The 27454-nt window shown below is 43.6% G+C and overlaps 3 protein-coding genes across 14 annotated transcripts; 2 read left to right on the forward strand and 1 right to left on the reverse strand.

Moving 5' to 3' along the window:
• The first annotated feature begins 416 nt into the window (after window positions 1-416).
• Lipt1 (lipoyltransferase 1) lies at window positions 417-4907 on the forward strand. Of its 7 annotated transcripts, none has more exons than NM_001377034.1 (2): window positions 417-710; window positions 3543-4907. In NM_001377034.1, exon 2 carries the CDS (start codon window positions 3544-3546, stop codon window positions 4663-4665), a length of 1122 nt encoding a protein of 373 aa, NP_001363963.1. In that variant the 5' UTR covers window positions 417-710; window position 3543; the 3' UTR covers window positions 4666-4907. The 7 variants fall into 7 exon arrangements, with proteins under 7 accessions (NP_001363963.1, NP_001033007.2, NP_001363962.1 ...); NM_001037918.4 differs by lacking the exon at window positions 417-710 and adding an exon at window positions 898-1004; NM_001377033.1 differs by lacking the exon at window positions 417-710 and adding an exon at window positions 1029-1529.
• Window positions 3480-19128, reverse strand: Mitd1 (MIT, microtubule interacting and transport, domain containing 1). Of its 4 annotated transcripts, none has more exons than NM_001356262.1 (8): window positions 18839-19090; window positions 13894-13995; window positions 11241-11377; window positions 10378-10464; window positions 9612-9727; window positions 8239-8299; window positions 7944-8042; window positions 3480-3804 (listed from the first exon to the last, which is right to left on the reverse strand). In NM_001356262.1, the coding sequence occupies exons 1-7, from the start codon at window positions 18987-18989 to the stop codon at window positions 7947-7949; spliced, it is 750 nt and encodes a 249-aa protein (NP_001343191.1). In that variant the 5' UTR covers window positions 18990-19090; the 3' UTR covers window positions 3480-3804; window positions 7944-7946. The 4 variants fall into 4 exon arrangements, 3 of the variants coding, with proteins under 3 accessions (NP_001343191.1, NP_081189.1, XP_017177838.1); XR_003946501.1 differs by lacking the exon at window positions 3480-3804 and adding an exon at window positions 8676-8767 and having other exon boundaries at window positions 7780-8042; window positions 18839-19128; NM_026913.3 differs by lacking the exon at window positions 3480-3804 and having other exon boundaries at window positions 7567-8042.
• Window positions 19129-19155: 27 nt separating this feature from the next.
• Mrpl30 (mitochondrial ribosomal protein L30) lies at window positions 19156-27017 on the forward strand. 3 transcript variants are annotated; one of them, NM_027098.3, is made up of 6 exons: window positions 19156-19263; window positions 21622-21702; window positions 22618-22694; window positions 24009-24089; window positions 26367-26513; window positions 26740-27017. In NM_027098.3, exons 3-6 carry the CDS (start codon window positions 22644-22646, stop codon window positions 26941-26943), a joined length of 483 nt encoding a protein of 160 aa, NP_081374.1. In that variant the 5' UTR covers window positions 19156-19263; window positions 21622-21702; window positions 22618-22643; the 3' UTR covers window positions 26944-27017. The 3 variants fall into 3 exon arrangements, with proteins under 3 accessions (NP_081374.1, NP_001343411.1, XP_011236719.1); XM_011238417.3 differs by having other exon boundaries at window positions 19232-20851; NM_001356482.1 differs by lacking the exon at window positions 21622-21702.
• The last annotated feature ends 437 nt before the right edge of the window (window positions 27018-27454 follow it).

The raw sequence follows: 27454 nt of genomic DNA on the forward strand, positions 1-27454 counted from the left end.
AAGACAGACATCTTAGAGCAGACAGTGGAGAATGAAGGAAGGTCATTGAAGGAAATTAAAACAAAACAAAACAAAAAACAAAAACAAAACAGAACAACAACAACAGAAAAAAACTGTCCCTTCTCAGATTTCAAAGAATACAATATAGAAGCAGACTACTAATTTAGGAGCCCTACTAAGGGCAACACAATGTGGGGCTATTTTGATAACTAGCAAAATTCCTACAATGACGAATGGAAAAGTATCCCTTCCCACCCTCATAATACCATCCAGCTGAAGACTGATCTCATCAAAGTTGCAGTAACAGACAGGAGTCCTGTCTGTGGTGCAGCTAATTTATATACCCTGAATTAACTCTGCTCATTTACTGCGTTAGCAGTACCAGGAGGCAAGGCTGGAGAGGCTTCCATTCTAACTGAAGGAGGAGAGACTGGTTTCTGTGGAAGAGCGAGGAATGACCACAAATTCTTTGGGCTCTGCTCATCAAGAAGTGGGTCCGTGATCTCATTCCTTAACTCTAGTCTGGCTTTGTTGTTCCTGGGGCCATAGGAATGCGGTTGAAGCGCTTCCAAGTGCCTTGAATCGAACCGCCCCAGCAGCTAGACAGCACCTCCTGAGTGTGAACAGACCATTTTGGACCACACAGTTTAGCCAACTCTTGCTGAAAGAAACCAGCATAGGAATCACCCAGCTCGTCTTTACATATTTTGGTAAGTGGACTTTGTCCTTTCAATGAATCTAGTTCTAAATGCATTGGCCTGAAGGAAATAACCTTAAAAATATTTGCTTCTATTTCAGGCTTAGCCACGACCTCCTGGGGGTGTGGCTTATCCAGGGGGCGAGCTTTACGGGGGCGTGGCCTCTTGAGGGCGGGTCTCTTGGGCGGGGCTGGGGAGGACTCCCCAGCAACTGCGTCTAGAGGGCTGAGTGTTCTGGGTTCCACGTGGGTTGATTGAGTTTTAATTTGCAGAAAAAGCTGCTGCGGGCGCGACCGGAAGTGGCAGGTGAGTGAAGCCGGAAGCAGTTCCAGTGAATTCTTTGCGGGTTGTGGAGGCACACGCTGAGCAGGAGTGGGTGCTGCGGAGAGCACGCGTGCGTCCCATGGGCCCCTCCTATTGGTTCTGAAAGCTCTGCAGATTACACCTGGTGCTCCGGACGTAATTTCATTATTGGGAACAGTTGATTTCTAATACGGCGTAGGGTAAACTAAACAAGACATTCAGTGCTAGTCGCGTGCCTGCTCCCGAAGAGTAAAGCTTGCTTAAAAGTTCGTAATCACTTCCAGGTTTGGATCGCGTTATTAGGAGGATAGCAAATAGTTTTGGTAAGGCCTTGTGAGGAAGGTAGGCCTGTAGTTAGGTCTTGCTTTACACTCTGTCAGGGAGAAGCATGTGTTGGCAGTTGCAGAAGTGTCTCCCAGAGCATGGAAGTAAGAGCCTCCTGAGGAAATAATTATAACACCAGTAATGAAGATGAAAGCAGAGAGCTGGGGGTGGATTGCTCGGCGGTACAGTTCAAACCTAGACTGAGTGAGTTCCATCCCTTGCTCAGCTAAAGCTGTTAAAATAGAGTGTAGTTGGGTATATCAACCACATCCTAGCCCAGGCGCCTACAGAGGAGTAGGTGGCCAACACAAAACAAACTCCACGGGCTTTTTTTTTTTTTTCTTTTTTGGTCTTGTCTCGTTGATCTTTTACTTATTTTGACTTTAGTTTTCATAGGTTTTGGTTTTTTAAAGAAAGAACATAAAGTTGGGTGGATAGGGAGGTGGTGGGATCTGAAAAAAACGGGGAGAGGAAGGAACGTGATCAAAATGCATTGTATAAAAAGTTTTTCATTTAAAAAAGTAAAATATGGGTGTGGGTCGCTATGCAAAGTAACACTGTAGAAACAGAATTCTACCAGGTTTTCAAAAGTTAGATTGTTTCATTTTGTCTGTCAGCTACAGTCTGTCTCAGAAGGTATGTCAGGCCTTCAACCCAGAGGCAGAGGCAAATAGATCTCTGTGAGCTCAAGGTCAGCCTGGTCTACAGAGGTAGTTTCAGGAGATCCAGGGCTACACACTCATCGTGTCTGAGGGTGGGGAGATTGTGTTCTGATAACTAAAATAATTTGTGATACGATACATAATAATCATTTAGTTTAACTCCTTAAAATGACTCACGTGTAACTATTTTAGTAGTCCTATTTAAACATGACTCACACAGATTTACAGTCTTTATTCTGGCAATGTGTCTCCCTTCCCTGTGACTCTTGTCACCTTTATGTAGTTCACTGATGAATCCCAACTGTCAAGGACAAAGCATGCCTTATAGTTACTGCAGACTCTGTCAGCCATTGGCTGGTTAATTGTGGACCATAGTTAATGTATCAAGGTAAACTCCAGTTTGACATATCTTTTAGGAATCCTTGTACACTTGAAAGAAGACATGTTAAACTGTCAAAAAAAAAAATGGATTGGAAGAGAAGACCTTGAAATCACAATTATTTAGGTTCATCTCATGTGCTCTTGAATTCAGTTAAAGGCAACTGGATCAGATAGAGATTAAACTACCGGTCTAAAGCTATTCAGTTAGTTGCAAAGCAAGCATTAAAATGTAAAAGCAACTATTTTACCTGAACCTCTATATATGTTAATAAGTGTGACTATTGTCACCTTAGGAGAGGATGTCACAAGGTCTTTTTCAAATCCCAACTTCAATGGGCACATTCTAGTTTATTAGTATCCGAGACGTCATGACACCTAATCCTTGATGTTTCTCCCTTGGATCACCCAAGAAGAGGACCTTAGGCCAGTGAGCCCAGAAAACCACTAAGCTTCAGGTTGAGTAAGAGACCCTGCCTCAAAGAATATAGTAGAGAGTGAGAGGACTCTTGGACATTGACCTCTGACCTGTGCATGCACAAATGTGTGCTCAAACACATACACAGAGACACAGACAAAAATAAATTTAATAAGTGAAAGCCAGAATGGCAGTGTATGTCTATATTCTAGTTAAAGCTAGGGCAAAAGGACTATTTGAACCCAGGGATTCAAGGTCAGATGGGTAACATAGTAAAGTCTCATCTCAGGGGGGCAGAAAATGATAGAACTAGCAGTACCATTACACAATCAGGGGGACATGTGTGTGTGTAAAGGTATATACATAAGAACAGAAGCAATAACGGTTATTTATACTAAAATGTTAATTAACTATCTCCAGGTAGTAGGATTCTGGATTCTTTCTTTTGCTAATCTATTTTTTTTCCTCAATGAAAATATATTGTGAATTCAAACTAATTTATTTGGCTTTGCTATACATTACTTAATGTGTTTACTCCATATCATTGACTTCAGTTTAGTTGAAATTATCTAAAGCTTATCTTCATTGCTTTCCATTGGTCACTCTATTAAAGAGCCACCAAAGACTAAGGGTAAAGATGAAAAGAAGGTCTGGACCCTTTGATAAGTTTTGTATAATTACCAAATAGCCAAAGAATATAATTTGATTTTCTTTTTTTATTGAATTAACTTATCTTATTTTGTCTTGTTTTTTTAAAAGCATGCTAATTCCACTTTCAATGAAGAATTGCTTCCGATTACTTTGTCAGCACAAGGTCCCAGCAGCTGGCTTTAAAAGCCCACCCACACATGGGCTCATTTTACAGTCGATCTCCAATGATGTATATGAAAATCTGGCTTTTGAAGACTGGATCCACGACCACATACATCTAGAAGGCAAGCCGATTCTTTTCCTTTGGAGAAATTCTCCTTCTGTCGTCATCGGCAGGCATCAGAATCCGTGGCAGGAATGTAACCTCCATCTGATGAGACAGGAAGGAATCAAACTGGCTCGGAGGAAGAGTGGAGGAGGAGCCGTGTACCACGACATGGGTAACATCAACCTCACCTTCTTTACCACCAAAACCAAGTATGACAGAATGGAAAATCTGAAACTAATCGTGAGAGCTCTGAATGCTGTCCAACCCCAGCTGGATGTGCAGCCTACCAAAAAGTTTGACCTGCTACTCGACGGGCAGTTTAAAATCTCAGGAACCGCATCAAAGATCGGCCGGACTGCCGCGTACCACCACTGCACCTTGCTATGCAGCACCAACCGGACAGCTCTGTCTTCTTCGCTGAAGAGCCCGTACTGCGGGATAAAGAGCAACGCCACTCCCAGCATCCCTTCCGCTGTCAAAAACCTTCTGGAAAGAGATTCCACGCTGACCTGTGAAGTTCTGATGAGTGCGGTGGCTGCAGAGTACGCGGCGCATCATCAAGTTGATGGTCACGTCAACCTAATAAACCCTGCAGATGAGACGATGTTCCCTGGAATAAACCGCAAAGTCAAGGAACTGCAAAGTTGGGAGTGGGTATACGGCAGGACTCCCAAGTTTACCGTGGACACCACGTTTCATGTGCCGTATGAGCAGGCGCATTTGGAAATCCAAGTGTTCATGGATGTAAAGAACGGACGAATCGAAACCTGCGCTATTAAGGCACCCGATCACTGGCTGCCGCTGGAAATAGGTGAGAAATTAAACTCAAGTTTCATCGGCAGCAAATTCTGCCCCGTTGAAACCACCCTGCTAACGAATGTATTACTGAGAACATGTCCAGGCGACCATCACTTACACAGTAAATGGTACATTCTGTGTGAAAAAATCAGGGGGATAATGTGACCCTAACAACTTTGTCTACACTGGCAGTTTTGGTGAGAAAAAAACTTTAAACTACAATTTGTCTTATATCTTAACAGAAATAGGGGTGTCAGTTTGAACCTGTGTTGGTCTTGAGGTGGCCTGTCCCTAATTTCAACTCCTCAGCTTTTGTCAGACTTTGATTGATAATCTGTTAAGGGTTTTGGCACTTTCAGGGCCTCGTCCTCTTCCATTTCTCCTCTCATTAAACTTCAGAGAAGAAACTGTGTCCTTTTCCTTAAGGCTGTCTCCCTACCTGGATTTGGTTCTCTCCTGCTTGTACCATTGGGGGGGTTGTTATTGATTTTTTTTGTTTTTTTAAAAGGGGGGTGTGTTAGATTTTCTGTTGCTGTGATAAAACACCATGACCAAAAGCAACCTGGGGAGGGTTTATTTCATCTTACAGTTCCACACCACAGTCCATCACTGAAGGAAGTCAGAGGAATTGGAGGTAAAAACTGATGCAGAGGCCATGGAGGGAGGCTGCTCATTGGCTCGCTCAGCCTGCTTTCTTACAGCCCTCAGGACCACCAGCCCGGTGGTGGCTCTGCCCATAGTGAGCTGGGCCCTCATCAACTATAACTCAAGAAAGTACACCACACTTGTCCACAGTCCGATCTGGGGGTGGGGGGACGATTTTCTCAATTAAGGTTCCTTCTTCCAAAATGACTATGGCTTGTGTCCAGTTGACATAAAACTACTCAGAACACGGTCTCAACATGCAGCCCTCATCAGCATAGAACTTGCTATTTGGACCAGGAGGGCCTCAGACTCAGAGATCTGCATGCTTCTGACTCCTGAGTACTAGGATTAAAGCCGTGCACCCCCATGGCCAGTGATTCATAAATGTATTATCTTCCATCTGGCCTTTCTATTGGATCTTTAACCGGTCAGTCAGCATATCCTTTTCCCCAAACTGAGATCCCATTCTTCATGTTTTTACTTTTCCAAGTTCACACTGTAAACGTTTTCATCGAGTAACATCACTGTTGGCTGCTGCTCAACTCTACAACTAATCCATTTTGCTCCTACAGCACTGCTAGGCACTTCACATGAATATCGAAGGATATCCTATACTAATGTGATTAATGTGGTGTAAAGAATGCTCCCCAATTATCTCTGTTTGGTTAATAAAAAGGTAAACAGCCAATGACTGGGCAGAGGAGATAGGAAGGCTGAGCTACTGATGGCGGTGGGAGGTCTCCAGGGAGAAGGTTGGGAATGAAGAGGATTTGCTAAGGGAGTTCTCCATGAGTACAGACAGCTACAGCAAAGCGAACCATGGAGAGACTAAATACAAGTAACTTGGGGCATGTGGTTGGGAAGTAGCTAAGATAGCACAGAGGGTTAGGAGAGTCTGCTCAGTTGTTGTGCTTGTTGATTAAAATCACTAGGTCTCTACTCAATTATCTGGGTGCTAACCGGGTTAGAAAAAAACTGCCAGTTTTAAATTTCATCCTATAGATAGCTTAAGCATACATTTAAAGAGTGCCCATTAGGAGCTGGGTGTGATAGCACACACCTGAGTGTCAGCATTTAAGGGCTGACGCAGGAAAACTGCCATCCAGAGACCAGCCTTTGCTACAGAGTGAAAACCCAGTCTTAAAAACCAAAGTGCCCATGGGCGAAGGCTGTACAAAGGTTACTCCCAACCTTGGTGACCTCACTGAAGTGCCTGAGCAGTGAGGAAATGCAAAGCCGACTCCTCCAAGAACTTTTGTTCATGCAAAATAAAAAACAGGGCAGCAGCGGCTGGGAATGTGTGCCATTGGCTCCTTATCGACTAGGATTCAGGCTCCTGGGTCAGGGCGGGTGTGCGTGTGGATTGACTGAACTGTCAGAACTGTGTGGAAGGGACTTCTTCCTTGGTGACTGGTTTCTCCTCCGGCTGGCACCACACTGCAGATCTTCTCCCAGCACGAGGTTCCTGAGGGAATGCCAATGGACTGGGGCCATCATTGCAGCAGGCATCTGACAGCCCCGGGAGGGGGACAAGTAGTCTGTCAGAATACCGCTGGGTCCTGCCAGGACAGTTACATGAGGATAACTAGACAGGCCAAGTGACTTTATGGAGCTCTGTGACATTGGATATCTGAGAGTCAGAAAACATCTCCCAAAGGCTATCATTTTTTGGTTGTGTTTGGAGGCAGGGTATCACCCAGTCCAGATTGGCTTCAAGCCAATTTACTTAGATCGATCGATCGATAGATAGTCTAGAATGACCCTGAACTCAGGATCCACTAGCCTCTACCTCCCAGGTGCTGGATTACAACCATGCCCCAGCAACTCTGGCTATTTTAACTGAAACTACTGTGCTTGACTGCTTGTTTGTGGTGCTAGAGATGGAAGCCAGGACCTGGCACACACCAGATATGTGCTGTAGTTCGAGCTACAACTTCAGCCACGTGAAACTTCAGCCATTTTTTTTCTCATGATTAGCCCTCAGCCCATCTCTCTCTGTCTCTCTCTCTCAAAGATTTATTTATTTTATGTATATATGAGCACACTGTAGCTGTCTTCAGACATACCAGAAGAGGGCATCAGATCCCATTACAGATGGTTGTGAACCACCATGTGGTTGCTGGGAATTGAACTCAGGACCTCTGGAAGAGCAGCAGTCAGTGCTCTTAACCACTGAGCCATCTCTCCAGCCCCTATACATCTCTTACAAGCACTGTAATCTATGATTTTCATTTAGGAACACTAACTTCCTAGGAGCAAGACTATCATCCAGTTTTCCGCATAACAGCTGTGCAACACTTACTGAGCTACTTTCCAACAAGCAAACAGAAATTGGTAAAATCCTTGAGTTAACTCTGTGACTTAAAAGGAAACACTGTAAACCTGCTGAACAGCATATTTACAGGTGAGTGGATCCAGAAATTAGTAGAAATGTAAACATTTATTGTTAAATTCATACATTATAAAAAATATGTTTGGAGTAAATAAAAAGGAGAAACAAACCCAATATTTGCTTTGCTATGGTTTGAATGTGGCCCCAGAAGTTCATGAGTTCGAATCTTGGTCCCTAGTACAGCAGTGTTGAGAGGAGGAACCTCTGAGGTGTCAGGCTCTGCCTCACAAGCCTGCTTCATCTTTTTTGCACTATGCCCTGTGGGATGCAGAAGGAAGAAGATCCTCTCCAGATACCAAAGCCCAAACCTCTATCCTTACACATTATCCAGTGTGTAGTATTCAGTTCTAGCAACAGAAAATGGGCTGAGGTCACCTACAGCAGAGACGTATGCTTAGGTCATTACACATCATATTTTTTTCGTGTGCTTGTTGTGAAATATGTCCACTGTTGTTTCATGACACGGTCTCAAGTCTAAATCATAATATCCAAGAGAAAAACGACCCTGCAAAGAAAAGAAGAGTACTGTTAAAAGCAACTCACACAGAAAGTCAAGCATGATGCTCTATCTAGAGGGCCAGCCTCTCTGGAGGCTAAGAGCCCAGGAGCCCATCAGAACAAGTAAGAAATCAGTGCTCACACGTAGTCATAAAGCCATATCGGAAGCAGTGCTCACACGGGATCATATAGTCATAGCCTACCTGTGGTTTCTTGAAATAATCAAGGCCCCTTCCTATTTTAATCATCCATCCATTGTTGAACCTGTTGAAATGAGTGCATAGTATAATATTCAAGCCATTTGAGTCAGTTTTTAAAGGCAGAGTTGGTTAAGAATCAACAAGATCTCCCCCTAAATGAAGTAAAGCATGAGTGGAATAAAGCTGGGGTTAGTCCAGAGCTTCGTCTAAGAAAAACAAGAGGGGCACTGAACTCCATCTGCTAACCTGGTTAGGGGAGAAAGAACTCGACTAGCAAATGGAAAGCCACTTTTGAATTTCAGCTTGCCCAAGCTCTTCTCCGATAACAAGTGGTTTGCAAAGTACTTTCAGGAAGATTGTGGTGATGTTTCAAAGGTGCCTGTGAGGGCTATTCTGGTGTTCAACTTGATAACATCTAAAACTAACGAAAGCTCAAATACCTGTAAGGGATTTTTTTTTCCTTTAAACGATTTGACGTGCGAAGACCAATTTCTAATCACAATCTTTTGAGGCAGGAAGATCTGCCTGTAATCTGGAAGAAGGAAGCCTGCTTTATTTATCTGCTTGCTCTCACCTTGCTAGTCAATCTACTCAGTCACTAACACTCAAGCCTACTTCTTCAGGACTCCAGTGTATACTGAAGACCAGCTGAGACTTCCAGCCTCATGGGCTGAACAACTCTAGGTTCTTGAACCTTCGGTTGGTAAACAGCCATTGTTGGACTAGCTGGACCACAGCCAGTAAGCCATTCTAACAAATCCCCTTTATACATATACATATACATATACATATACATATACATAGTCCTTCTAGAGAACCCTGACCACCACAGTGCCACTATGCAGAACAGAGATGTGGATTAGGACCCCAAGGGCAGCCCAGACACTGACCTCTGCTTCAACAACAGCAACATTGCCATCCACTTTACATATTTAGCTTCTGATTTACTTTTTATTAGAAACAGGGTCTCTTTGCAGTAGCATATGAAATCTACTATGCTAAAGGATCACTAAGAAACTGTGCATGCATTTTCTCATCGACAGTACACTACTAGAACATACCACCAAAGCCACACCAGGTAAACTAATTTCAGTAGGAAAGGAATTATCTCCTAACATAACAGTGGCTATGGTCTGCACAGAACTCAGAACTCCTTCCCACATGACATAGGACCTGTAAATATTACTTGACTAAGAATTAACACACTCTAAGAGGTAAACCAAGATGGGTTTTTTTTGTTTGTTTGTTTTTGTCCAATATACAATTACTAAATTTGAGCTTGATTTGAATATTTAAATACATGTATTTAATTATATTACATTAGAATTTTTAAAGTATATCTCAGCTACAAAAAAAGTAAAACATTATACACTAACCTAATTTCTCGGTCATGTATAGATGAAGAGTAGTTTATTTCCAGCACCACTCCGTGACTCCCGAGGGACTGCTTTATTTCTTCCAGGCCACTACTTTGCTGTGTGTTCCCCAAACCCTATTGATAGCATGAAAACATAATTTACTGCCTCTGTTATTAACTATCCATGAGCTATACAATAAATAAATAAATCTACAGAGAGATTAAACTGAAAAGATTTATATCAATTTCAATATTGCTAACTCAAAGAAGCAACTGTTGGTTGGGTAATTCTTTTCTTTTTATATTGTTTTTATATAAACAATTAAACAATTGAGACTATCACACAACTCCCTCCTACGTCAGCCTCCCTGTTGCTAAGAGCACAGGCACATGGCACCATGCTCAGCTTCTTAAACGTATCCTAGCAAGGATGCTCAGTTATCCGTGTGAGACAACCTACTGCTTAGACTAACCCTGGAAAGTATAATTCTTCAGATACACTTCTACTCAAGTCTAAATCAAGGAAGTCACAGCCACAGTCGAAACCCAGCACATGGAGTAAAGAACAGAAGAGTCGCTGGTGCAGACTGCAGGGCCACTGAGACCACCCTGACAAACTCAAATTCAAAGAGCTCAGCAAAATGGCTGAATGCGAACGAGGTCAACACTCTCAAATCAACAGCTTTTTTTCTTAAGACAGTCTATGCTTGGCACACAGTGTAGGATCAGGTCACATATGACGGACACAGTAAGTTAAGAAAGAATGAGGCATTTCAGATACCTACTTCATACCCAGAGGTGAGAAGGTGAATGGTTCTTACTTTACACGGCTTCTTAATCAGCATCTCACAAAACCGAAGGAAGTTATAGAGCTGAAAGGCATTAGGGTGGATTAGTCCTAGCTTCACAGTGCTCCGGCAAGAACTGAGTCTATAATCCTCAGCCAGCCGGATCCGAACCAGGCTGCGGAGAAGGAAGAATCTGAACGCCTGCAGTCCCATCGTTACCAAGCTGTAGCAGAGCTGTTGGCACGCCTGGAGGAATGCCTGGGGGCCTCCCTGGTGGAGGAGCTCCCCCATCTGGTGGTGCTTCTTCAGGGCTCACCACCAAAGAGGTGGATTAAAATAATTTGAGTAAAGATGGTGCGCTGTTCCACAGGGAAACACATGATGGACCCAAATATAGCAAGCTACATGGAAGTTTTAAATTTAAGCTTCTACAGCAAATTACTGGGCACTGTGCACAGGGAGCAAAATAAAACACTGTACTTTATAAGCACTGTATCCTGAAGGAAACTCCAAGGTCTAACAAAACTATTTAAGAGAACTGATTCTAGGATACCCTCCCTTAGCCAGATACTAAGATATCCACACATGGTTCCATCCCTTATTTTAAGCAATATAGTATCATCCCAAAACCCACATACCTCCTCCTGGGCCCTTTAAATCGCCTCTAGACTACATGATACCTAACACAATGTAAACACCATTCGTTACCCTTGTCTTGTTATGTTTGTATATGTTCAGTACAGATGGAATTTTTACCTATATCCCTGATCCTCCACTGAATCCGTGGGTAGGAAACCCATAAACACAGGTAGCTGACTGTACATTTAAAGTCACATTTCATTCTATCTTAGTAAACTTACCTGATGAGTTTGTCTAATATAAGGGTCTTCTATCCAAACTTCTGTAACTGTCTCGTGTAGGTATTCTCTAAAGAGTGACTCGTAACTGAAGCCAGTTGCATTCTCTTCTATTTTAATTTGCTTGTGATATTTTCCATCTGCAAAACACAAGCTACAGTAACGTAACCAGGGACCACTTTAAAAAGTTACATCTCTAATCTTTTGTGTGTGTGTGGGGGGGGGGGGGGTGTATGTGGGTTCCCAGGGATTGAACTCTGGTCTTTACCTTTGTTGGCAGGTGGTTCTACCCATGGGACCAAGTGCCTCTGAGCACTTTCTTTATACACAGTTATATGGCACACAGGGGACAATCAGGATAAGTTACAATCTTTTAAACTTACTGACTCAAAAGCTATCACATGCCTACTCTAGGCTGCACATTGCAAAATGTTTCATACCCATAGGGAAAGAAGATGAAATACTATTCCAAAGGCGATTCCTGCCTTCGCAGAAGCTAAGAAAGGGCTCTATCCTTTTTTTAAATTTAAATTTTTTTCTTGAAATTGAAATTTTTTCTTGTTTAAATTTTTTAAAAAAATTATCTACCTTGTGCCTATAAATGCCTTGCCTGCATGCATGCATCTGCACCACACACATGCATGCCTGCGTAAGTCAGAGCACAGCCTTAGATTCTCTAGATTCAGAGTTACACACGGTTGTGAGCTCCCATGTGGGTGCTGGGAACTGAACCTGGGCTTCCCTGCTACATGCCATCTCTCCAGCCCACAAGGGGTTACTTGAAAAAGCTTTCAAAAGAGTCAGGCAGCAGTGGTCCAGACCTTTAATCCCAGCACTCAGGAAATAGAGGCAAGTGAATCTCTGAGCTCAAGCCTGATCTACAGAGTGAGTTCCAGGACAGCCTGAGCTGCACAGAGAACCCCTGTCTGGGAAAACCAAACCAAAAAAAAAAAAAAAAAAGGAAGGAAGAAAGAAAGAGGACTGTGGTGGTTTGCATATGCTTGGTCCAGGGAGTGGCACTATTTAGAGGTGTGGCCTTGTTGGAGTAGGCGTGTCACTGTGGTGGTGGATTTTGAGACCTTCCTCGTAGCTGCCAGAAGACATCAGCCTTTTCCTGATCCCCTTTGGAACTCTCAGCTCCTCCTGCACCACGCATGCCTGGATGCTGTCACGCTCCCACCTTGATGATAATGGACTGAATCTCTGAACCTATAAGCCAGCCCCAATTAAATGTTGTCCTTATAAGAGCTGCCTTGGTCATGGTGTCTGTTCACAGCCATGGAAACCCTAACTAATACAAGAACTAACTGTATCAAGGTGTGGTTTAGACCCTGCCACAGTGGACAGAACACATATCCAGTCGTATCCGTCTTCCTTCTAGGCTGGCCACTTCATATCTCACACTCTCATGGCTAACATGAGCGTTAAACATAAACAGCGCCAGGGAGATTAGAAGCATATGCTAGCGCTGGAAGGGCGTCCTTTTAAGACTTAGTTTTGAAGACAGGGTCTGGCCACAAACTCCTTATGTAGCTGAGGGTGACCTTGAACTCCTAATCCCTTTTCCTCTGCCTCCCAAGTGCTGAGACTACAGGTGTATACCACCACAGCCTAGCTGTATTTTTATTTATTTACTTATCTGTTTGTTGGTTTGTTTTGGTTTTAAGGTTTTTTGTTTCCTTGCTTGTTGGTCTGCTTGCCTTTGGTGCTGGGGATTGAATCCAGGGCATTGCACATGCTGAACGTGCTACAAAGTGTTTTAAGCAGACTTTTAGTGGTTCACACTACATGAACTGAAGTTCTTAGGAGACTGTGTAAAATGAAAGAAAGACAAAAACAACCCACACCAGCAGAGTTGCAGGTGTGTTCATGTGTCTGTCAGCACCAAGTGGGCTTTTCTCACCAAGGAGTGGGGTATCTCTGAAAGAGCAAAAGCCAAGTGTAAAGTCAGAAGGTGACCACAACCACTTACACAGATGCTCATGAGCTGGTGGCCACGCCCACTTACACAGATGCTCATGAGCTGGTGGCCACACCCACTTACAGAGATGCTCATAAACTGGTGGCCACGCCCACTTACACTGAAGCTCTTGAGCTGGTGGCCACGCCCACTTACACAGATGCTCATGAGCTGGTGGCCACACCCACACTTACACAGATGCTCATGAGCTAGGAACTCATAATAGGTCCAGAGGAATACCTAACTCACCTCTAATCATTAAGAATATATAAACTCTGGAGATGCTTTGATTCACAAGAAGCCACTGGAGTTCCCTTAGCTATTCTAACGATTTTCATTTTTTCATAAAAGTAAACATAGATCCAGAATCCACATTTAGAACTCTTCTGCAATATTCTTAAACTGAGGTCCATTCATACACTTCCTAGCGATCTACAGATACCTTTAAAATGGCCAAGTTCTCCTCACATGCTCAAAGGATGACTGAATCCCCAAGTCCCAGAATGAAACCCAGACACTGTGAAGAACAACTTCTGTAAGAGTGGTAAGGAAACAGCAATTCCACGAAGCTCCCAGGTCCAAGTGAAGTTGCCAAGACCACATCGAGCTCCAACAGGCAGCAACTTTGAGGGCCTCAAGAGGCACCCCCAACTCTAAGCCCCACCCCAAGTCATATTGCAAAAAAGAGCCTTTTACCTTCTTTTTCTTGATCTAAGTATTTCTTTATATTTTCTGCTCTATCCATGTAGCCGGAGATTTTCGTTCTGAGAACACATCTTTTACTGGACTCTTTGGTGCCTATGAATAGGAAAAAAGAACAGGGATTTTTCTCAAGTTTCAGAACAGCTTTTCTATTTAGTTCAGCAATTTGTCAGGTTTTCCACAAACTCCCTTCTGTTTACAATGTGCTCAGATTCATTGTGCTGGAGGACATGAAACAACTCAGGTTAGAAGCACTGCTTCAACACTGCTCACCTCTTCCAGATTATCCACACCTTGGGAAGTCGAGATAGTTAAGCTATCATTTTATCAATAGCCAGCTTTTCTTTTAGGCCTCCACATTATAGTTAATATTCAGTCATTTTCCCAGCCACCAAAAAGCAAAAAAACCCAAAAAACAAAAACCCAATCCACACAAAACAGCAAGTTATTTTTCACAATACATTATAAATAAAGCTTACCCTGTCCTATTACACAATACATTATCAATAAAGGTTATTCTGCCCAACCCCCAACCACATCTGGTTCCCTTCTTCCTTTGACATTATTCATAGTTTCCTAATTAAACATCTCGAGTTGATGTGTGTGTGTGTGTGTGTGTGTGTGTGTGTTAGTTATCAGGGATTAAACCCAGAGCCTAATGGATGCTCATGATAACATAATAAATGGGTAACATGAGCTATCACTGAACAAGATCCTCAGGCCTCTGAATTAATTCGAGCTACATATCCAAGGTAAAATGAGCAGATAATCTAGGCTGTGAACCCTTCTACAAACCTTAGTTGCAGAATGCGTGTTAGTTTGAGTTATTTGCTGTCTTCTTATGAGTAAAGTGAATTTATGCACTTGGGACAAAAATATTAGAGAAGCCAAATGCCCTTCTTGGTAGATTTGTTTTGTTTTTATTTGTTTTTGTTTTTTCGAGGCAGGGTTTCTCTGTGTAGCCCTGGCTGTCCTGGAACTCACTTTGTAGACCAGGCTGGCCTCGAACTCAGAAATCCACCTGCCTCTGCCTCCCGAGTGCTGGGATTAAAGGCGTGCGCCACCACCGCCCGGCCCTTCTAGGTGGATTTATGCATGTGTGTTTTGTCACTGATTATAACAAGGGTTAGTTTAAATTTCTCTAGTCATCACTACCTATTCCTCTGTAGGAGAGTACCTTGTAACCCTCACGTTCCACCTGCTGAAGTGTGGGTATTGGTCTTAAGCTGTAGTGTGCAATTCAGAGATACTGTGCTTCTTTCAACATGGTCTGTTCCCTTTTGAATTCTTTCTCACTCTTAGGTTTTGCAAGGTAGTTGTTGTTTCAAGACAGGATCACCCTATGTATCCTAGACTGGACTGGAACTGCTTAGCCTGTGCTGGCCTCAAACTTGTGAACTGCCCACCTCGGGCTCCACATGCAGCCAGATAGAGACAGAATGGGATTACAGGCTGTGCCAGCAGGCCTGGCACTCCCTACTTTTGATGTGACATGTTTTAAACTCATCTTTGAATTTCTTGTTCCATCCTTGTGCGACCAACCATTTTTCAGAAACCTGTGTCTTTTTATAGTAGTTTTATAGAAGACAATCTTACCATGGCTTCTAGGCTCTCTCAGCCAGCCAGCTAGAAGTCCATGTGGCTTGCACACTTTATAAAGTATTTCTGTCTCTATCTGACTGCATGTGCATTTTAAAGCATGAGTTATGCTGACAACTTTGACCCAGTAAAGTTCATTCCAGCCTTCCCCATTCCCTTCCTTATAACTTGACTACTTAGAAATATTTTCTTCACTTAATTGTAGGGTACACATAAGGAAGTTTCGGGATTCCTACCCCTTACCTGTGCGAGAAAAAAAATTACCAGCCAGCATACAATACTCACATGCTACTAGAGTTGGCTTTTTTGCTCTTCTTCCTGTTTTTTCCCCCCTTCCCTTAAGAAAGGATGTTATGTAGCCCAGAATAGCTTCAAATTAGAAAAGTAGCCAAGACTGACCTTGAACCTCTGACCTCCCAAGTGCTGGGATTACAGGTGTCTAACACCATGCCCAGTTTTATATAGTCCTGAGAGTGAAACCCCAGGCTCTGTGCAGGCTATATAAACATTCAGCCAACTGAGATATCCCCAGAGCTGTAGCTCCCTCCTCCTCACCCTCTTCAGCTGAGGAGCTCAGAATGCTGTCAGTCATTCTTGATTCTCCCCCTTCCTTTCTTCCTCCTTCCTACCCCTTCCTCACCCACAATGCTTTAGGTATAATCATTCTCATTCATTACTGGCTTTATCCTTTGTGTATTTCCTCTGAACAATGAACATCTCCTCTCTTCTCTTGGATATGGTTTGAGTGTACCCCCTCCTTCAAAGGTTCATAAACAGGAGGCTGTGTGTGTCCTGTGTGACAACATTAAGAAGCACAGAGCCTCTGAGTGGAGAAGGGTCACTGAGGTGCCGGCCACTGCAAGGGATTGATACAGCTCCCCTATTGCCAGTTATCTCCCACAAACAGTGTTACAGAAGCACAATACAGGGGCCAGCAAGATAGTATGGCAGGTGTGATGGTTTGTATAAGCTTGGCCCAGGGAGTGGCACTATTTGGAGGTGTGCCCTTGTTGGGGTAGGCGTGACCTTGTTGGAGTGGGTATGTCACTGTGGGAGTGGGCTTTAATACCCTAGTCCTAGCTGTCTGGAAGTCAGTCTTCCACTAGTAGCCTTCAGATGAAGATGTAGAACTCTCAGATCCTCCAATACCATGCCTGCCTGGATGCTGCCCTGCTCCCACCTTGATTATAATAAACTGAACCTCTGAACCTATAAGCCAGCCCCAATTAAATGTTGTCCTTTATAAGAGCTGCCTTCGTCATGGTGTCTGTTTGCAGCAGTAAAACCCTAACTAAGACCAGGTTAAGGTGCTTGCCACTAACTCTGAAATCCTGAATTCCATCCCTGAGACATAAATGACAATGAGAAGTGACTCTGCCAAATTGTTCTCTCACCTCCAGAGATATACACTGTGGCCTTCCTTTTTTTTTTTTTTTTTTTGCTAATCATAGACCTTACGGGGGCATTTTCTCAATTGAGTTTCCCACCTTTCAGGTAAATCTAGCTTGGGTCAACTTGACATAAAACTAGCTGCCATGCCTGGGGAGGAGAGCACTAGCTAACACTGACAGTACTGATACTTGGTAAGTGCTGGATAGTTTTATGTCAACTTCACATAAGCCTAAGTCATCTGAGAGGAGGAGGGGACCTCAATTAAGAAAATGCCTAGCTGAGCGTTATGACACATGTCTTTTTAATCTCAGCACTTAGGAGACAGATCTATGAGTTCAAGGTTAGCCTGGTCTACAGAGAGAGTTTGGATAGCTACGGCTACACAGAGAAACTCTGAGGAGGGGTGCCTCCATAGGTTTGGCCTCTGGCAAGCTTGTAGGGTATTTTCTTTATTGGTGATTGATGGAGAAGGGCCTAGCCCATTGTGAATGGAGCCACCCCCTGGCTGGTGGTCCTGGGTTCTATAAGAGAGCAGGCTGAGCAAGCCATGATGAACAAGCCAGCCTGCAAGCAGCACTCCTCCATGGCCTCTGCATCAGCTCCTGCCTCCAGGTTTCTTCCCTGTTTGAGTTCCTGTCCTGACTTCCTTCAATGATGTACTACAATGTGGAAGTAAATAAGCCCTTTCCTCCCCAGCTTACTTTTGGTCATGGTGTTTCATCCCAGCAACAGAAACCCTAACTAGGACAGCAAGCTAAAAAAAAAAAAGAGAGAGAGAGAGAGAGAGAGAAAAAAAAATTTTTAAGTGGAGGTATTCTCTGTGGATAGATAAAGCTGCTCCCAGAAACACAACTTACTAAACAAATAAATAGGAAAAATAAATAGATAGATAGATAGATAGATAGATACACCCCAGTGCTGAGAGTGGGCTGTGAGTTCCCCCCAAACAATACAGGATTGCCCCTGCTTTTGGATGTCCATCAAAACTCATTCATAAGACCCTATTGCTAAAGATGCCACATGCCTTGACCACAGGTCGAGAACAAACTGGAGCTGGTTGAAAGCGTCCTCCTTGTTGGATAGTACCACGGTGTTGGATGGTGCTACTCAAGCTGCTGGGGGAGAAATGTCTTACTCAGCCACTCCCTCTGTTAAAACCAACCATCTGGGAAAGATGAGCCCATTGGCGCAATCGTGGTAAATGTGGTACCCAACTGCTTTCTGATTGGATGTGAAGTCTGCTTGACAAGAGGGACTCTCATCTGGTACTTTATACCTAACTAAAAATCAAGACTGTGGCGGTCCTAGGCCCTAGGGGCCGTACTACTACTGCTGTAGTTTTATTAAATCAACATGATGTATCTGCCAAACTGCCCTCTACCTCATTATGTTTATGCCCATAGAGCAGTGCTGTAGTCCACATGGTCAGAGAAGCCTCTTCCACCAGTACCGGGTAGTGACTGCAGAGACTGACAACTGGTTGGTGCACATAGAATAAATGGCCGTGGAATGCACCCCCATCTTGAGAATGAATATATAATCATTGATGGAGGAGGGAGAGACAATTTAGTCAGTGCTGTAGTCGCTGGTAACGTGCACATAGCTCTGTAAACAAACTTCCACCCTAGTGAAACTCAATGGATCATAGTTGGGGTGAGGGCAGGAAGGTGAGCCAGAGGAAGGAGAAAAATCATGTCACAAACTGACAACAACGAAGAATAAAATTGATTCAAACGCAAGACCTATCAAGCCTTATAGATTATATTTGGTTATGCCTCTTATGGTCCTTAGCGATAACATCGGTCTATTGCAAAGGCCACCACCTCCGTTGTCCTGCAGATTATCAGAATATAACTCCTGAATTTGAATGCTTCCTGGTAGTTAGTAAGTTTCGTTTTCTTAAGTTTCCGCTCAGTCCCAGACAGAGCGGAAACCGAAACTCGCTCACCTTTCAGAACCTGCAAGAGCATGTCAATCCCCTCCTGGTAACACACCAGAGCCTGCTGGTACCGGGACTCTGCATCCAGCTCTACTGCCCGCTTTAGTACCGCCACCGCCGCAGTGCTATCGGAATCCTGTCCCAGGCTGGACTTAGCCATCACTGTGACAACTCCTGGGCACCGCCAGCAAATTCCAAGAGCTGACCCACTGCGCTTCCAGGAAGCGCACGCGTGACGCCGCTGCGCCTGCGCTGTCTTCTATGGCGCGTTGTGAATGGGCCGGGACAAAAAAAAAAAAAAACCTTTCCCGGAACCAAAGAACCGTACGGTCTGTGACGGCAACGGCGTGGTTTGAATGTTGCACTGGGTCCACCTGCCTCTGTTCCTCTCCTTCCGGCTGCGGGGACGTTCGGAGTGGACACAGCGGTCGCCGGTGAGTGCGGTCGTGGGAGCTAGAGGCTCTCTCTGCAGTTACGAAATGACTTTCTTTCTGTTTCGAGTTGGAGGTCCCGCAGACCTATTTCTTGATCTTCTGAAAGCAGCCAGGTTGTCACTTTATTCGAGTCGTGCTGCGACGCGCGTGTCTCTGAGAGTCTCACTCGTGTAGATCTAGGTCCGAGCCATCCAAGCGTCAGTGAAATTTATTATTTTTTTTTAAGAAGGCAAAACTTGCTTAATTTTAAGATGTTGCGATTTTAGAGTGCTGAGTTTTTGGAGTTGCTGTTTATTAAAGACAGTGATTTTGCAGGCCCCTGTGATTGTCACTTGTTAAAGCAGCTGCTTTTGGTGGCTGAGAGGCCGTTATGACGGCTGCCTACTACCTTTACGTCCTGGGAATTCGAAGAAGAGAGACATTTGTTGATTTCAGAGAACGCGGTTGATTGCACGGGAAATTCAGTGTTCTGTATTTTCAGGAATGTTCACTCCTCGTTATAGATATATACCTTGACCCTTTAGAAAGAGAAATTAATTAAAGAACCACTTACGAGCTGGTGTTGTAGTTTAGGGGTAAAGAGCTGTTTACGTGCATAACCATTGTAAAAAAGCAAAACAACAACAAAACTCCAGCAAACCTTTCGGGGTGAGGGAGAGGAAAAATGGTTTTGGCAGCCTTTTGTTTTTCTGTGTATACTCATATATTAACATATTAGAAAATAGAAATAGGTTATATATCCCATGTGATAAATGGTATTTTTCAGTTTATTTTTATGTGTATGGGTGTTTTGCCTGTCATATCTACACCATGTGCGTGTAGTGCCCATGGAGGCCAGAAGATAGTCAGATCCCCTGGAACTAGATAGAGTTAAAAAAACATTTGTAAGCTTCCAGGTGGTCACCGGGAATTAAATGTGGGACCTCTGGAAGAGCAGCCAGTGCTCATAACTGCTGAGCCATGTCTCCAGCCCCATTTTTCTGGTATTTGCAACAGTACAGAGGAAAGTTGTTGTACAGTAGATGGCAGTATAATTGCTTCAAGGTCCAAAAGCTACGCACATAAGAATAATGCCTACTGTATTGAAATGAGTTGCAGCTCAGAGCACTTATATTCTGTATGCAAGGCTATGGGTTCAATCCCCAGTACCTTCCCTCACCAAAAGGAAAAACAACAACAACAAAAAGCAGTTTTGATGGTGCTGCCTGCTTATATCTGAAATTAAACTTCAGCAGAGAATCTTGAGTGCCGAAGCTGCTTTGAGAGACACATCTATGACTTGAGCAGATCCAAACCAAAATATAAAGTCCTTGTCTTCTGGCACTGTCCCGTGTACAGAGTGGAGACAGCCACTAAATGGTAAACCAGCAAAGTACAATAGAACACGAGTACTCAAGTAAGGCAAGGTGCAGAAGTGCTGGCAGGGCTGTGGCTGCGAATGTTAAGCTGTTTGGTGGAGGTAGTCCTCATTCAGGACTGAAACAGCGTGATCCAGGTAGACCTGTTGACAAGAGAAGGTTTGAGCCAAAATAGGGAGAAGACCTCCAGCTTCAACTAGGTGTTGAACCCAGAAACTCATGCATGCCAGGTAAGCGTTGTACCTCTGAAACATATTCCTAGTTCCAGCTTTAATTTTTTTTAATTTATTTTTTAATAAATGAGCTTTTAGCTTTAGGCAATTTTAGATTTCAAGAGAAGTGGTGAGTGAAGCTTAGTACAGGGACCTGTACCTTCCCTGCTCAGTTTCTGCCTTTATCATCAAATATTAGTGTAGGGTGCTCAGTGCAGCTGCTGAACCAAATTGGTACGTTATTAACGTCATTTGCTTTATTAAGACAGATTTCTTTAGCTTTGTTGGGTGTCCATGTCCTATTATATTCCAGGATCCAACTCAGACACCAATGTAGTGTGTATTGTATATAATGATGATTGTGTAGCTCTTGGGTTCTTGGCCAGTTTCTCGGGTTTCTAGTTGTGATGACCTTGGCAGTTTCGAGAAGTGAGATATTTGAAAATGTGTTAATGAAGTGTTTTCCACAGTTAGGGTTACTATTGCTACGATGAAGCACCATGACCAAAAAAAGGAAGCAAGTTGGGGAGGAAAGGGTGTATTTTCCTTTGAGAGACACATCTCTCTTCTACATCATAGTCCATCACTGAGGAAGTCAGGACAGGAACTCAAGCAGGGCTTATGGCAAGGTGACATAAAATTAGCTAGCACACACAATAACCCTCAGTCCACGGTGGTTTTTCTCTTAAGTGGAGTTAAATGTATCGGCTTTGTGGTGGAAGTCATTTCATTACATGTCCTGGGATCAAGTATAGGTGCTAGCAACGTTTTGTTCTGTTTTATGATAGGTTCCCACTATGTAGCCCTGGCTGGAATGCTGTCCGCTCTGATCACCATTGGTGTTCCCCATCCCTGATCTCCTGGTGGAGGTAGTGTTACATGTCAGTTTGTTCTCCTTAATGGCAACCCCTGCTGTTCTGTACAGCACTCCTGGGAGCAGTGCTCCAGTCCCTTTACTTGTATGTAAGTGTGGACTGATCCATGACAGTGTAGGTCCCAGTTATAAACTGAAACTTTGTTGTGTGTTTGTTTAACTATAGTCACTCCAGTATGGCCACTGGGAGCTGTTTCAGTTGTGTCTGTATCCCTTTAATACGCTCCCTTGGGTTTGCATTTCTGAGTACCGACTTCCTGGTTCCTCAGGTTGCAGCAGACTGTCAGCTGTCTCTTGAAGGAGCCCTTTGAAGCGAGTGCTATTAAAGTCACTATCTGAGCACAAAGTGTGTTCATAGCTGCTGGTGTAGTTGTCCTCTCAACAAACAAAGTGAGCCCATGTGTACATACATGCCAACCCTAGTGGTTGGCAGGGTTCCTGAGGGGAGATGAGGAGTCTGAAAGGGAGGACTTTTCTTTCTGTCCCAGGCTTCCCAAGTGTAGGGTCAGAGGCATGTGCCACCAATGCCTATCTGTACATACTCTCCTAATGGCTGGATACCTTGGGGAAGTGATTGCTTTCTGCAAGTCATCTTCCTCATATGTAAAATAAGAGGGCACTTGGTTCTGATTCTAAGAGGTAGAATTTCTTCAGTACCATCTAGTTTTGCATTTTCTGTGATTTCTCTGACAAAGAAAAATGATCAAATATTATTTATACTTGTTGTGACAAGTTTTGGGTGATAGAAAACTCCATTTCCCAGTTTTGTGGGATGAACGCAGACACTAAGCTCACTAGATGAAAATAGGACTGTTTAACGTATAATGACTACTGAGGTTTTACCGACACGGAAGGGGAGATGTGCCCATCTGCTATGTGTTTGACCAGCAGTGTGTTTCCTACTCCTCAGCCTCTGAAGAGAGAATTCCCACCCCCATGGCTGGGGTTCTGCGCTCCGCGTTCCCGAGGCCTCCATGCAGACTGCAGGTAAGCTTTAACTTTCCATGGCTTTCTCTTACAGCTAGGGCTGACCTCCACCTCACTGTGCGGCTGAGGATAACCTTGAGCTCTGCCTGCCTCCACTTCCCAAGTGCCCAGGTTTGTGCAGTGCTGGGGACTGGACTCAGCTTGATGCATGCAGGCAAGCACTGTGCCAAGTGGGCTACATCCTCAGTTTAAGAACTTGCTTTTTTATGTTTTCCTCTCTTGTTAATTACAAAACACAAAAGCAAGTTAATCTTTTTAAAAGGTCCTTCTGATGTAAATTAGTTGGTTTAGGTCTGCTGCATTTGTGGTGTGAGAGCTCAGAGCCTTATGAGCACTGGGCATACACTCTAGCGGAGCTACACCCAGCCCTTGTTCATTCCTGCTCTATGTGCTATTTTCCCTAGAGATTTCCAATCCCAAAATGCCTTTTCCTGTAGACTAAGCCAATGAAAAGGCTACTGCTGATTGCCCTTGGTCTGTTTTAATGTTACAGTTTTAGGGGAAACCCTTCAATTATGAAAAGAATACATTTTCAATCACAGTCAGATAAACAGAAAAAGTAGAAGATATGCAATCTCCTGAAGAAAAGAAATGTGTTAGCATCTCCTCCTAGTGCTTAGAGAGTACATTGGGATAACTAATGAATACATATTGACCAGACTGGGTACAGACCCAGAGATATGCTAGGACTCCATACAGAACACCTCCTGGCTGTGGGGGTGGAAATGTCAGCTACTTCCATTTGGCTAATGAATTCAGTATGGTCTCCCTTTTGGTACTTTGGAAACTGACCCTCTGGGAAGATGTGTGACTCACATCTTAGTGTTGTAAGCAAAGGAAGCAGGACCAGGTTTCCCTTCTCTCACCCTGTCTAGACTTAACCCTCTAGTTGTTGGATCAGCTCTGTAGTTCAGAGAAGTCTGAAAGAGAAAGACTGCAGTGAATCCCTGTGTCCAACTGCACAAGTAAAGGAGGACTGGGCAATAAAGTCAAGAGGTGAGAGCTGGGCCTGGTGGTGCTGTTAGGACTAGGGACACTCACTGTGCTTTGTGTGGTGTTGGTTTACAGACAGTGTCTTACTCTTTAGGCCTGCTCCAAACTTGAAGGAAGTAGCCAACCCCAGACTGGAAGTCTAAGTGCATATGGTTTTGCTTTGTTGTTCATTAGTGCTTTAATGAGATGCGTCCACTCAGTGAGGTAGCCACGTTAGACTGTTGTAGACTATGTTAGATCAGACACTTGTCACATAAAGGCTGGTGGATACAGGCTCTTACCCTACATGGAGTTCTAAATGACAGATGTTTTCTGCTTCAGACTGTGAAGAAAGGTGCAGAATCTCTCATTGGTACAGAATGGATTCGTCACAAATTTACCAAATCAAGAATTCCAGATAAAGTAAGGCCTGATTCTTTTTTAAAATATTTTTATATACCAATTTTATAAAATTATAAGTTATTTTCAAATTTATTCCATTGTGTGTTGCATTGTGTCTGTGTTTCTGTTGCACAGATGTGTGTGCACTTGTCCTGGTTTGTGTGTGGAAGCCTAGAAGGCAATTGTGTAGTCATTTCTCTCCACTGCCATGGTACTGCTGGGGAGTGGAGCTCAGGTCATCAGACGTCAGGCACAGCAGCAAACACTGCTCATGGCAGGTCACAGCCTGCTAGTGGAGATTTGCTTAGGTTGCACATGCATATATATTAGATATGGTGTAGACTTGAAGTGCATATAGACAGATATAGTGTAGACTTGGAAGCACATATAGACAGATATAGTGTAGACTTGAAGTACATATAGACAGATATAGTGCAGACTTGAAGTGCATATAGACAGATATAGTGCAGACTTGGAAGCACTGTAGGAAGCTGACCTCTGCTCCCAGCCCACCGGGTTTCATAGGAATGGACTCCTATAATTTTCTGGCCTGTGTATTCTGCTCATGGTTCTCCCTTTATATACTGTGGTCTTTGTCACTATCGTCCTGAGAAGACTGTGAGTAGAGGCTGTCCCCTTGTGACTCTGTCCTTACTTCCTGCATCAACCACACAGGCAAAGCTCTCCTTTAGTTTGTTGTTGTCCTTTTAATTTTGTTTGGGTTTCACTTGCTTCTTAGTTAATTGAACTTTATGTAGTAAAACAGTTGAATGATACAGAAGAACATGATCAGAAGGCATGGAGGCTTCCTCTCTTCTTCACAGGTTCCCATTTTGCATTGATATAAAGCAACTATTAGCATAGATGAAACAACTTGGACATTACTGCAGGCCGTCATGTATGGGGTCAGTCTGCATGCTGTGTATCACCCTGTGGGTTTTGATGAATGCATAAGATTATATATTCACTACTGCAGTGTCACACAGAACTGTGCACTGCCCTACATGTCACTGTGTCCCGCCTCTCAGGCTCTAGTCCCTAGCAGCCTTTTCAATCACTTTCTGGTTTTAACTTTCCCAGAATCCCACATAGTTAGAATCGTACAGTCTGTATATTAGCTTCTTACAAATCTTTTCTTGTTGACAGTTCATGATGCAGGTTTATGTAGTTTGTTTATGTGCTTACCTGCTTGCTTCCAGCTTGAGGCAGTAATGAAGCTGTACAAGTAAGTACTTGTGTACTTGTGTATGGCTGTTAGTTTTTGGTGTGTTAGGGAGATATTTGGTAGTACAATTAAACAGCAAAGACCATTTAGCCTTGGGCTGATGAGATGACTCAGTGGGTAAGAGCACTGACTGCTCTTCTGAAGGTCCTGAGTTCAAATTCCAGCAACCATATGGTGGCTCACAACCACCTGTAATTAGATCTGACGCCCTCTTCTGGTGTGTCTGAAGTCAGCTACAGTGTACTTCTCTATATAATAATAAATAAATCTTTGGGCCAGAGCAAGCAGGGACCAAGTGAGCGGGGATGACCAGAGTGAGCAGAGGTCCTAAAAATTAATTCCCAGCAACCGCATCAAGGCTCACAACCACATTATGGCTTACAACCATCTGTACAGCTACAGTATACTCACATACATAAAATAAATAAATAAATCTAAAAAAAAAAAAAAAGAAAGGCCATTTAACCTTGTCAAGCTGCTGGAGAGGTCATTTTGTTGGACAGAAATGTCTTTGTACAGGTTTCCTCCCCTACTATATTTTTATTTACTTTATTTTCAAATATTTAAATTTTTATTTTATGTGTATAAGTGCTTTGGCTGCCTGTATGTATGTGTATCATGTGTGTCTGGTACCCAAGGAAGTCAGAAGACAGCAGCAGGTCCCGGGAACTAGAGTGTGAATGGCTGTGAACACCATATGGGGCTGGGAACTGAGCCCAGGTCCTCCACAAAAGCAGCAATTGTCCTAGCTGCTGAGCCATCTCTCCAGTATCACCTGAAGAAGTTATAGAATACAGAGGGCAAAATTTACCACATAACGTCAATTTCAGAATTTCAGCTCTGGGCAGATTGTTTACAATAGCCATGCTGGTTGACTGTCCTGTCGTAAAAGCCTGAAGCTAAAGTGTGTAATTCTCAGACTCTAAACTGCTTAGGCCGAGGTTAAGGATAACAGAAAGATGATGGGCAGGATCATCATGAACTTTTGTGCAGTGTTGTCCATTTTTTAAGGCATAGGCAATATATAAAACTGTAAGTTGGGAGAGTTACCAGTCATGATTCTCCTTTTCTAGGTGTTTCAGCCTAAACCTGAAGATCATGAAAAGTATGGTGGGGACCCCCAGAACCCTCACAAACTGCACATTGTCACAAGAATAAGAAGTACAAAGAGGCGTCCATACTGGGAAAAAGATACCATCAAGATGCTTGGACTACAGAAGGTATGCAGCGATCCTAATCACCACCTCAGAGTCTTGTTGGCTGCAGGCTCATACTTTAAAACCCACACTGTGTGCATTTGCTATCTCTTATGTTTAAATGTGTCACTTAGTGTGCCCTGTTTATTATAAGTTAGTATACAAAACATGGTCCTTCAATGTGATGTTTTCCTGAAATGGTACCACTGCCTTTTGAATTGATCTGTGATATTGCTCCTCTTGTTCCTAGGCACACAGCCCTCAAATTCACAAGAACATCCCATCGGTGAATGCAAAGCTGAAAGTGGTTAAACACTTGATACGCATCCAGCCTCTGAAGCTGCCACAGGGACTTCCCACAGAAGAGACCATGTCCAGCACATGCCTCAAGAGCACTGGGGAGTTGGTCGTGCAGTGGCATCTGAAGCCTGTGGAGCAGGAAGCGAAGTCCTGACGCCACACAGCTTCAGCTCACAGATGCACTTACTAAGGAAACCGTTCTCATTAAAGTGTATGTTCATCCAGTCATCTCCGCTGATGGAGTCCTGATGCTATCACTTCGTTCAGTTCTCTCCCTTTGTCCCTTGAGAATTTTACTCCACAGTGGGCAATAACTGAATTATTCAGATATCTACCATTAGGCTCCTAACACATCATTGTCTCCTTGTAGAAACTGTTATCTTCTTCAACTGCTTTCTTATTGAATTCTATAGATGTGAGAGACTATGTAGTAGTCAGTCTTGTGTTGCTATAACCAAATACCCAAGGCTTGGCTAACTTATTGGGCAAGGAGGTTTATCTTGGTTCTAAGCTCTGATGAGCCCAATCGAGGTCAGTAAATCTCCTGAGGACCTCCTGTAGGATCCCCTGTCATGTCACACATGATAAGGGGACATGACAGTTTTTATGACAGTGGTGGAAGAGGTCACAGACAAGATAGGAAGCAAGAATCAGGTGCTTAATCC

This window comes from Mus musculus, chromosome 1 (assembly GCF_000001635.26).
Source record: "Mus musculus strain C57BL/6J chromosome 1, GRCm38.p6 C57BL/6J".
In the NCBI taxonomy this organism is placed as follows: domain Eukaryota; kingdom Metazoa; phylum Chordata; class Mammalia; order Rodentia; family Muridae; genus Mus; species Mus musculus.

Coding starts and splice junctions, on each gene's coding strand:
- Lipt1 (NM_001377034.1), top strand. CDS start 3,544: ATGCTAATTCCACTTTCAATGAAGAATTGCTTCCGATTACTTTGTCAG.
- Mitd1 (NM_001356262.1), bottom strand. CDS start 18,989: ATGGCTAAGTCCAGCCTGGGACAGGATTCCGATAGCACTGCGGCGGTG. Junction 11,378..13,893: donor CTTAGATCAAGAAAAAGAAG/GTAAAAGGCTCT, acceptor TGTGTTTTGCAG/ATGGAAAATATCACAAGCAA. Junction 9,728..10,377: donor TTCTCACCTCTGGGTATGAA/GTAGGTATCTGA, acceptor TGCTATCAATAG/GGTTTGGGGAACACACAGCA.
- Mrpl30 (NM_027098.3), top strand. CDS start 22,644: ATGGCTGGGGTTCTGCGCTCCGCGTTCCCGAGGCCTCCATGCAGACTG. Junction 24,090..26,366: donor AATCAAGAATTCCAGATAAA/GTAAGGCCTGAT, acceptor CTCCTTTTCTAG/GTGTTTCAGCCTAAACCTGA. Junction 26,514..26,739: donor AGATGCTTGGACTACAGAAG/GTATGCAGCGAT, acceptor TCTTGTTCCTAG/GCACACAGCCCTCAAATTCA.